General features: G+C 58.9%; 1 protein-coding gene across 1 annotated transcript; it reads left to right on the top strand.

The window, feature by feature from the left end:
- The first annotated feature begins 228 nt into the window (after positions 1-228).
- On the top strand, positions 229-9,226 carry LHX5 (LIM homeobox 5). The gene is made up of 5 exons (XM_003907205.3): positions 229-753; positions 2,738-2,961; positions 3,661-3,938; positions 4,653-4,818; positions 8,555-9,226. Exons 1-5 carry the CDS (start codon positions 581-583, stop codon positions 8,920-8,922), a joined length of 1,209 nt encoding a protein of 402 aa, XP_003907254.1. The 5' UTR covers positions 229-580; the 3' UTR covers positions 8,923-9,226.
- Positions 9,227-11,195: the final 1,969 nt, after the last annotated feature.

Raw genomic sequence — 11,195 nt, 5'->3', positions numbered from 1 at the left:
CTCCGAACCAGGTACAAGCTAATACTCAACAATACTGATGCCTTGTTTTTTTTGCTCTGTCCGGACCGCAACGCTGTAGCCAATTTAGATATGCTATAAATTTAAGAGGTTGCCATGGCCACGGTGCGCCCATTGGCCGCTGGGCCCCCTACGTGCCGCGCCACGTCACCAAATCTGAATAAGGATGCGCGAATTACGCGGCGACCAGACAAAGATGAGGATCGGGACCGCTTGAAAGTGGGGGAAAGTGCCGGCGCCTCCGCCACCGGGGAAAGCCGCTCCGCAGTGCCGAGGCCAGCAGCCACCCGAGATACCTGGGGAAGCCCGGAACAGGCGCCGGGGCGTGCGGCCGGTGGCATGAGGTTGTGAACGCCACCCCCACCCCCACCATCCCACTCCCGGCAGCCCAGGGCCAGGCCAGCGATTGCCCAAGGACTTGACCGGCTGAGTCTTGGTCCGGACCGGACTCGCCCTGCAGCTGCTGAGACAAGAGGCGAAGGGCAGCGGAGGGCCCGGCAGGCCCAAGGGCCAGGGGCCCAAAGGGAGGGCAAGGCGGCTGAAGCCGCCGGGGCACGGGGCTATGATGGTGCACTGTGCCGGTTGCGAGCGGCCCATCCTCGACCGCTTTCTGCTGAACGTGCTGGACCGCGCGTGGCACATCAAATGTGTTCAGTGCTGCGAGTGCAAAACCAATCTCTCGGAGAAGTGCTTCTCGCGCGAGGGCAAGCTCTACTGCAAAAATGACTTCTTCAGGTAAGAGGCCGCGCCGCGCTGCTGCCTGCGCGCCCACCCTGCGCGCGCTCCACTGGGGAGCTGGGGAAGGGGAGACCCCCATACCCATTCCAGCCTCCCCGGATCATAAGCTTAGATGGGGAGCGGGCAGCACTTTGCTCTCCTCTTATCCTCGGTACAGGAAAGGTCCCGAGCCCAGGCGGGGGAAGAAGGACGCTGCTTCGCTGCCTCACGTTGGCTCGAGGCCGGCTCAGAGCGCTGGCGGGGCAGAGGGAGGAAGCCCTGACAAACTTGCTCTCTATCCCTCTCGGCCCCTTCCAAGCGGCTGCAACCCCAAGACAGAAGCTTCAATCCCTGTCCCGAGAGAGAGGAAAGATTTTTGCCTGAGTTAGAGACGCCTGGAGGCTTCTCGCTCCAGGCAGAATGTGTGAGCCCATCGACCCGCAATCCCAAACAGAAACTTCTCAGCTCCGGAAGGGGCCCAGCGAGGCAGGTCTCCCCTGGTGATGGGAGGAGAGAACCTCCCCACCCCCATCACGTCCCAACCCCTTAAACATTTCCTCCCATGTTGAAAAGCAGAAACGAAATCGAGGCTGAGAATCAGGACCTCTGGGGTCTAGACTGGGCTGTGGCACCTCCCCAGCACCCCCACCCCTGTGGGCCCCCTGGCTGGCCAGGGCAGATCACGTCTCTGGGCCTCAGTTTCCCCAGTCTGGAAGCCAGTAGAGTTTGGGGCAGCTGAGCCCTGCCTGTTTCCTCTGGGCACCCAGAGCCGGCTTTGTGAACAGGAATTCCCCGCGCAGAGGAAGGGGGGCGTGAATCACGCCATAGAGAAAGGCAGCCTGCCGGCCCCAGCGACTTCGCACTGGGAATTTGAATAGGAGAAAATGTCAGCCGCTCCTTTACACGTGTAAACTCCCTGGACCCGGAGGCCCGATGCCCCTAATGTAGCAGTGCTTGCAAAGCGCCTAATGATTTTTGATAAGGTGCATATGGCCAATTACGCTGCCGGATAAGGCCAAAAATGACTTATGGCTTCTAATGCCCTCACTACATCAATGTCACCCAAATTCACCCTGTTTAGAGACATGGGTGTGAGTAGATGCAGGGTCCCCAGAGTCCTGGGTCCTCCCCCACCCCACCCCCAACCTGAACCTCACCCATCTCCCATTTCGGGGGAGGCTGACTTTCTCCCTGAGCTCAAAGAAGAAAGAAAAGGAATGAGATCAGGAACGCGGGAAAGGGGGGATTTGAGAGATTCCTCTCCTGGCCTTGCAGGGTCTATGATTGTCCTGCATTCACATTCCCCTGCTGCCTGCCAGGCCAGAGGTTTAGGGGGGCTGAAATTCGTCCCTGCTCTCTAGGGTCCGTCACTATGAGGCCCTGCTGTCCACAGCTCCTGATTAGCTCCAGCGGGTCCCAGAGCGGTAGATTGGAAAGCCTCTCCATTGGTACTGGAAATCAGTGGAAGGTTCCCTCCTTTCTGCTTCCTCCTTCCAGCCTAGGAGAAAGGCTCTCTGCCTCACGGCTAGGCTCAGCCAGCCAGGCAGATTGGCCCTAGCTAGGCACCAGCAGACTAGAAAGGATCCAGGAGGCAAAGCCACCAAGTGGCCCAAACTCTCCCCACCTGGCTTCAAATCATTCATGGACTCTGAGTTTGCCTGGAGCAGCCCAGGCAGGCCTGGCAGGGGTTGGATTTGGGGAAGGACATCTTGGGGTGCTCTGGGCTCTCTTCTTGGCTGAAGGCTGCACCCACTGCTCACCCCTTCCCAGCCCAGGAGAATCTCAAAAACCCCAGTGGAGGCATGGCAGTCCCAGTCCCAAAAACAGCTCAGAACATTTGTCCCAGTCTCCTGCTCTGGCCAGAGCACTCAGGATTGGGGTTCCGTTTGACAGATATGGAAATGGGGACTTCACAGAAGCCAGGTTGGGTGGGAAGAGGTCAGGGACTGGGAAGGACTGGATACAGTCCCACCCCGCAGTGATGGGCACCTTGTGTCCACAGGCGCTTTGGCACCAAATGCGCTGGCTGCGCGCAAGGCATCTCGCCCAGCGACCTGGTGCGCAAGGCCCGGAGCAAAGTCTTTCACCTCAACTGTTTCACCTGCATGGTGTGTAACAAGCAGCTGTCCACCGGCGAGGAGCTCTACGTCATCGACGAGAACAAGTTCGTGTGCAAAGACGACTACCTGAGCTCATCCAGCCTCAAGGAGGGCAGCCTCAACTCAGGTATGAAGCCTGGGCCCCTCACTAGCCTTAGGCCTTAGCACCCTCCCACCGTGCCCAGCCTGGCACTCCCTACTTGGCCCCCGGTGTGCTGTCTGTGCTGAGCTTGGAGCTCATCAGCCCCAGGCAGTTCTAGGGCAAGGCAAGGGGGTTAGAGGCTAGAAAAGAGAAGTGGCTTTGGAGCAGTTTTACAGGGGATCTGAGAGCTGCCAGATCTTCCCCACCCTCCTTCAATTCAGGAGCATTTTCCAAGTTGCCCTCCTCCCCTAATTTGGAAGCGCACAATTCCCCCTTGTGTCATTTGAGCTCCAGGTAATTTCTAGATGCACTGGGAGGACATTAATTGAGGTCTGGAGAGAGGAGGGAAGTGAGAGGAAGATCCAAGCCCCAAGGGAATCTATGCCCTCCTCATCCCCTCTCCTTGAAGGTGGGAGTTCTCCAGAGGGTACGCCTCCCCCTACCCTTACCCAGGTACTAGCTGAGACGCGCGGAGAGGGCTTAAGAAGCGCCCATCCAAAGGCCCAGCCCCTCCTGGAGAGAGTGGGCGGGCACCGGGTCCCTGGGGGAGGGGCTGTCGCAGGTTTGGGAGGGAATCCAGAGGGACCGGCCGTAGCCTGGGCCGGCGTGAACCCGCCACTGGATTGAAGAGGCGTCTGATCGTCGCTGACGCCGCTATCCCCTTTCCGATCCATCCGCCCGCAGTATCATCCTGTACGGACCGCAGTTTGTCCCCGGACCTCCAGGACGCACTGCAGGACGACCCCAAGGAGACGGACAACTCGACCTCGTCAGACAAGGAGACGGCCAACAACGAGAACGAGGAGCAGAACTCGGGCACCAAGCGGCGCGGCCCGCGCACCACCATAAAGGCCAAGCAGCTGGAGACGCTCAAGGCTGCCTTCGCCGCCACGCCCAAGCCCACGCGCCACATCCGCGAGCAGCTGGCGCAGGAGACCGGCCTCAACATGCGCGTCATCCAGGTGCGGTCCGGGGCGGGCACAGCTCCTTAGGCCCGCAGGCCCGGGAGCCGGGAGCCTCAGAGGAGTCTCCCGCCAAGCTTCCTTGGCTACTAGCGCGCCTGGTTCTGGTCTGGGAGCAGACTGTAAGCCCGATTAGGGCACTCGCCCGAGGTCAGGGACTGTGAGCCGAAAGACTTCATGTAGCCCTGCTGTCTTCCTGGTGGTGCGATTTGGGGCCGGGTCACTTTACCTCTCTGAATTCCGCCCCCCACCTCGCTCAAGGAAGCTTGTAAGCCTCTCTGGGATCCAGGATCCCCCTTTAACTCCCACCTTTCGAGCAGAGAAAGAGGCGATGCCCCCTCCCTCCCTGCGCCGAAGCGCGGGCAGACAAACGGCCAGAGGCTGGCTCCGGAGCCGAGGGGCCGAGGCGAGAGTCGTGCGAAAGGGAGGCCTTTATAGAGCCGTCAGGCCGCGGGCGAGCCGAGGACCAGGAAGCCCAAGTCTTTATGAGTCGCCCCACGGGTCCGCGAAATCCTTCACCCTTGGCTGGTTCGCCGAAGCCCCTCTCCACTCCTCCCGGCCTAATCCGTCCCGGCCCCGCCTCGAGGGAGTCCTGGTGCGGAAGAGGCGCAAGGACCCAGCGGGGGCAGCCCAGGCAGGGAAGGGAGGAGAAGGGAGGAGAGGGGAGGAGAGGACACTCTGATCCCTAGCTCACAGCCCCCTCCTCTGTCCCAGGTGTGGTTTCAGAACCGAAGGTCCAAAGAACGCCGGATGAAACAGTTGAGCGCCCTGGGCGCCCGGAGGCACGCCTTCTTCCGGAGTCCGCGGCGCATGCGTCCGCTGGGCGGCCGCTTGGACGAGTCTGAGATGTTAGGGTCCACCCCGTATACCTATTATGGAGGTAAGGGGCGCCCCGGGATTCGCTGCTCCGCACCTGCCCTGTTCTGGGAACTGAGGGCAAAGGGTCCTGGCCGGCGCGCTTTCCGCCGCAGGACATCACCCACTCTCTGGACACACAATCACGGACACATGTACACTCACCCACATCTCCTGGACACAAAATGAGACACATGGTCTCACTCACACAGTGATGCACACAGAAGCACACACGAGATGCAGTGACACACTCACCCTCACCCACGCAGGGCACAAGGTGCACTCACACTTGCGTTCAGACACTCCAGGAACGCATATCTAGACACGATCGCACGATCACGTACAGATAAATTCTACCCTCTCACACACAGGTACACTCACGGAGACACAACCCCACATAGGCACACACTCCCACCAGTCACACTGAGGCCAGCACTGGCAAATCCACATGCATGCCGCCCCCACGGACAGACACACAGCCTTCCCGCCGCCCTGGGCCCCTGTGCCTGGTGTACTTGCTATGAAGTGGATTCTGAGCGCTGGAGGGTAGTGTCAGGGGAGGGGATGGGGGTCTGGATTCATTCCAGGCCGCCTGCTCACTAGCGTCGAAGGCAGCAACTCCTGTTCCGTGTTGCGGGGTGTGAGTGCACAGTATCTGGCAGTGTTAGCCCAAATGCCGGCAGTAGATCTGGGCAGGACTATAGCCCACCCTCCAGTCCCAAGCCCCCTGGGGTTCCTACAGACTAGGGGCACAAGGGCTGGGTCAACCCCAGATTTCCACCGTCTTTGGGGCTGCAGAGAGGGAGGAGCCCCAGTTTACAAAGGCCTTCAGATGGTGGTACCAGGCTTGGGCTCGGGGTGAGCTGTCCCCTTGTCACCGCAGCTTTTCCTTCTCTCACTTCCCTCACACTGGATTGGTGAACCATCCCAACTCCCCCTACCCGTTTTTTTCAGCTCCTTACCCTGAGCCTCATTGCTTGAGCTCACCGAGCTCACCGTCCAGTTCTTCCCAGGGCTGAAGGCTTAAGAAAGCACCTCTCCTCTTCTGTTCTGAAGCTTCTGAATTTGGAGAGACCCCAGGGCTGCCTATGTCTGAGAGGCATCTGCACTTCTGAGTCGTAGCGCAGGTTAAGAAGAGGCAATTTCTCTTAGAAAGTGGGTTCAGTGGCAGTGCTGGGAAGGCAGGAGCTAGGCACCCAGGTAGACCCAGAAGGTAAGGGAAGATAACCCCATCACTAACGTCAGCACATCCGGAAGCCTGAGGGGGGATTACACCCGACCAAGGCCCCTAGAAATTGTGGGCAAAATGCCAGGCTCTGCTTTCTTTCAGGGCAGAGACCCCACGCAGTGGCAGGGCTCAGGCTGGAGCGCCACAGCCGCCCAACCCTGGACAGCCCCCCAACGCTGGAAAGCCCCCACCCCTGGACAGCCCCCAACCCTGGACAGCCCCCCAACCCTGGACAGTCTGGATGGTGGGCGTGCCTTCCGGGGTCTCCACTCACCGACTCTCTCCACCTAAATTTGCCTCTTTCCCTACAAAATCTGGGCCCAGAGCAGCGAGGTAGTGGGGGAGGTACCGGCCCGGAATTTTTCCCCGCCTGGGTAATTAACCAAGGTTTCCCCGAGGACCAGTTCGCCCCCGCCCCGACTATCCCACAGCCTCCTCTCCCTGCGTGCTGGATGGGGTGGGGAGCTGGACACGGGGGCCCCTCATTCCGCGGAATGGTGGGGAGGACTCCCCAGCCCCCAGCGAGGCAGCCCCGCCTAATCCGCGCTGGGAGATCCCGGCGGCGGAGACCGGCAGCGGGCGAGAAAGGGGCCGGGCGGCGGGGCCGGCGGCTCCCCGTGGGAGCGCGGACAAAGCCCCAGCTGCGGCTTTTGTGCCCTTTTCAGACGGCGTTTGTTCCAATTACCTCCGGCCCGGCCGCCATATGGGCGGAGGCGGCGCGCACGGCGCCGGGGCCGCGGCCTTCGCTGGTTTTCCGGCTCGCTGCGGGCCGCGGCCGTCTCCCATCCCTGTCCCTTTGGGGCTCCAAATTCGCCGTTCCCCATCTTCCCCTTCACTTTCGGGGAGAATTAAATTAATGGTTTTAAAAAGTAATTGGCAACCGTTTTAGCTGTTGCTTAAACTGCCTCCTAGCCACGCCTCCAGACACCCCCCATTTGGAAAGATTTCAGGGTTTGGAGACGCAAGAGGATGGCAGGGGGCATTAGGAACTCGCCCCTTGACTGAGATCCCAGGACTCAGCAGGGGGAGTGGATTTGCAGAAGAGACTCAGGCTTCTGGGCGCGCTGGTTTTCCCGCCGTACAAAGCGGGTGCCTGGTACAAGGTGGTCCTTTCGTGAGGTCCCCCACGTCAGTCCTTCAGGGCCCCACCTGGTGGGGGAAGGCAGGATATCCCGAAGGTTCTGGAAAAGGGGCTATGTGAGGAGGTCAGAGGGTTGATGTAGATTTGTTGAGGCAGAATGGGTTTGTAATCCAGAGTCCCTGCACCTCCTGAATTTGTGGGCAAAATTCGCATCTTTGCATTTTCCTCGAGAGAGAGAGCCCATAGCTATCAACAGCTTCTCAAAAGGTCTCAGTGTCAGATGCTTCAGAACCTGGGGGTCCTGGCAAAACCAACCCGGGGCAAGGCTGGAGGACCGAGCTTCTACCCCAAGGCGCCGGCGGAGCTCTGGGCATGACCCACAGCATCTTCGTGTCCTCCCCCTCTCCCAAGTCGCTGGAGCTCAGTTTTCTCTGTCTCAGGCTAAGTGAGGCCGGTACAAACGGTCTCACCGGGATCGACGCGGGGGCCGTACTTGGCGAGGCAAAGGACTTGGACTGGGTTGGTGGGGCGCAGGGACCGAATTTAGGGCTCCAAGGTCTTCCCGCCCGGCCTAACCCACCAGTCCCTCTGAGCTCCGACCGCGGCCCTGATCCAGTTTCCCCCGACCCGGTCGCTTCCCGGTCTCATGCATTTCGCGCTCTGCTCTGTCCGCTGGTTGGTCTCTGCCAGGTTCCTCTCCCCAGGCCTGTCAGCCTCCGCTTCTCTGGAGGTTCCTGGGACTCACCTCTGATCCACCGTCTTGCGTTCTCTGGGCGCATCGACTTCTCTCCATCTTCAGGCTCACTCCTGACCCTTGCTGCGGCCCCCGAGGTTTCCATGCGTGTCTCTCACCTCGGCCGTCTCACCTCTCTCTGCGTCTTCTCGACTCCTCCGCGACCCTCCGATGTCTCTGGCTGTCGGGTCTCAGCCGCAGACTCTGCGTCTCTGGGTCTCTTTTCCGCCTTTCTCTCTGCCCCTCTGCGGATCTCTCCGTCTGTCCCTCGCTGTCCCGCATCTCTGTGTCTCTCACCGACTCTAAGACACTCAGGAGTCGTTCTGTATCTCTGTGTCTCTGGCCGCCGCTGTCTCTCTCCATCTCTAGGTGTCAGGGAACCTGTGAATTTGAAGCCTCCGAGTTTTTGCCGCGTGTGTCTCCCACGTTATCGGAGTCTCTCCCGTCTCTGTGTCTAGTCTCTGGCAGTCTGAGTCTCTTGCCCTTTCCAGATCTCTCATTGTCTGTCTCCACAACCTTCCCCGTGGGTCTGCGACGTCCACTGTCTCTAGGGGCGCCGGCCTCCGCAGGTCTCTCTAACCTCGGTCCGTGTCGCGCGCTCCCCTCTCTGGCCCTCTCGGGTCCCCTCCTCGGGTCCCGGGTAACCCTCCCCCCCCCCCCTCCGCCTTCTTCACCTTCTCTCACCGCGCCCTGTCTCCTTCCCGCTTACCCCCCTGCAGACTACCAAGGTGACTACTACGCTCCGGGAAGCAACTACGACTTCTTCGCTCACGGCCCGCCTTCGCAGGCGCAGTCCCCGGCCGACTCCAGCTTCCTGGCGGCCTCGGGCCCCGGCTCGACACCGCTGGGCGCGCTGGAGCCGCCGCTCGCTGGCCCGCACGCCGCGGACAACCCCAGGTTCACCGACATGATCTCGCACCCCGACACGCCGAGCCCCGAGCCGGGCCTGCCGGGCGCGCTGCACCCCATGCCCGGAGAGGTGTTCAGCGGCGGGCCCAGCCCGCCCTTCCCCATGAGCGGCACCAGCGGCTACAGCGGACCCCTGTCGCATCCCAACCCCGAGCTCAACGAGGCCGCCGTGTGGTAAGGCCGCCGGGCCGCCCCCCGCGCTCGGTCCCCGGGGGCCCCGCCCCGAAGCAACCTCCTGAAACCAAAACGCCCGACGCGGACATGGTGGGAGACGTGGGTATCCCTCGGGGGTTCTCTCTCGGGTCCGCACTCAACTGGCAGCTGCTCCTCGGCTGGACGCCGAGGGGGGCCGACCCCCATCTCCACTTCATGGGCTCTCCAGGGGCCTCAGCCCACCGCCAGCGCTCTCCCGGCAACCGCGAGCAATTTCTTGGGACCAAAGTCAATACTCCGGAGGGTCAAGAGATTTTGAGCACGCTCTAGACTTTCCTCGGGCCCCCACCCACCCACCCACCCACGCAGCCACCGCCACCTTTTTGGACTGAGAGGGGGTGAGGCCAAGGGGCGGAGACGGTGTTATTCCCTCTCTCTGCAATCCGAGGGGCATTTTGTAATCTTATTTCTCGCTGTGCTTTCCCCGTCTTAAAAAAAAAAAATGATAAGAAAAGGAGGAGAGAGATTGAAAGAGGGAGAGGAAAGGGGACAAGATGAGGAAGAGAGAGATGGAGAGAGCGTCAGCCAGAGGGAGAAGACGGAGAGCGAGCGAGGAACTCGTGTGAACCGGGAGCCACCGGAAGGGAGACCGAGCCACCTGCACGCTGGCGCTCCCTGGTGGCCAATCTTGAGGCTCAAGGTCAGCTTCTTTAGGAAGGGGGCTGTGGGTCAGGACGTGGCCAGCCGGGTCCACCTCCCGATCTTCCTTACTTTGACGTTTATGTTGAGCCCGAGGGTGCAGGCTGGACTCGAACACGCGCACATCCTGCTCTCCCCCTGGGTGAGGCGCCAGGGTTGCTGGGCTCAGACCCACAGACCACCCTCCCTGCCCGGGGCCTGGAGGCTGGGCCGTCAGGATGTACAATATTATACTTTTTTGGAAGTTGAACGCTTCTAGTTTCCTTATTTTGTATAAAGAAGAAACAAATAAAGTATGTTTTTGTGTTTACTGTTTATTTATTGTACTCTAGTTATCCGGGGTTGGACATTTTTATATTTTTAAGAGGAGGTAGGGCAGAGTGAGGGAGGGGAAGCAGAAAGAGGTTTACCTAAAAAAAAACAAAAACAAAAAAACAAAAAAATCAACTTTTTTAAAAAAGAAAGATTAATAAAAAGAAAAAATGTTTTTTCCCTCAGCGTTGTGTGGTTTTCTTTTTTTGTCCCTACCTTGATAATGACTCAGAGGTAATGAAACCACTCCTTTCCCTGGTTCTGTCTCTGACATTAAACCCTTGATGGATGCAAAAACTTCTGCTCACCCAAAGGGGGAGCTCTTCTAGTGACTCCTAGGTTCATGAAAGTGGCTGTCCTCTTCTGACAGCTACTATGTGCCAGGCACCGGATCTCCCCATGCTTTATGTAGTACCCTGCTCTAACACAGGCCTGCCCAGCATATAGTAGGTCTTCAGAATGTTTGATGAATGAATGACTGTGTGATTTGTTTGTTGCCAGCACCTCAGAAGAATTACAACTTCACTCCTAACTATTCCCCAGTGTAATTTCTGGTGGCCCAAAAAAAGAGCAGGCTGGTAAGCTGATGCTGGTTATCTGCAAGGCTATGTTAGGACTGAAGTGCCTCTCCTCCCCAAAGTGAGGCTGTTGTGCTCTGCAAATCTTGTGCAGTGCATGCTTGTCTTTAGATAAAGGCATGAGGGAAAGAGTGTCCAGTGAGATTTAGGAGGCCTGAGGCTACTACCTAAAACAAGTCACTCTCCTTCGACTCAGTTTCCCTACTTGCAAAAGCAGGGGTTGGAGAGAGTTCTTTCTACATTCCCTTCCAACTCAAATGTCTGTAATCTCAGCACTTTGGGAAGCCGAGGTGGGTGGATCGCCTGAGATCAGGAGTTCAAGACCAAGAAACCCTGTCTCTACTAAAAGTACAAAAATTAGCCAGGTGTGGTAACAGTTGCCTGTAATCCCAGCTACTTGGGAGGCTGAGGCAAGAGAATCACCTGAACTCAGGAGGCAGAGGTTGCAGTAAGCTGGTATTGCATCACTGCACTCCAGCCTGGGTGACAGAGCAAGACTCTGTCTCAAAAAAAAAAAAAAAAAAAGAGAGAGAGAGAAAAAGAAAAAGAAAAGCAGGAGAGAGAGGTAAAAATAAATAGAAGAGTGTCCTGCATTGGGATCACTTTTCGCCCAAGCTTGGGGTGAGGGAAGCTGGCCCACTGTAGCTGCAGCAGGGGAAGGTGGGGAGCAGACCACCATGGGACAGGCGCATGCTCAGAGCCCCACTGT

Source organism: Papio anubis, chromosome 9, assembly GCF_008728515.1.
Source record: "Papio anubis isolate 15944 chromosome 9, Panubis1.0, whole genome shotgun sequence".
NCBI classification, from domain to species: Eukaryota; Metazoa; Chordata; class Mammalia; order Primates; family Cercopithecidae; genus Papio; species Papio anubis.
The sequence above is the reverse complement of the archived record's forward strand: the minus strand, read 5'-3'. Positions and strand labels throughout refer to the sequence as shown.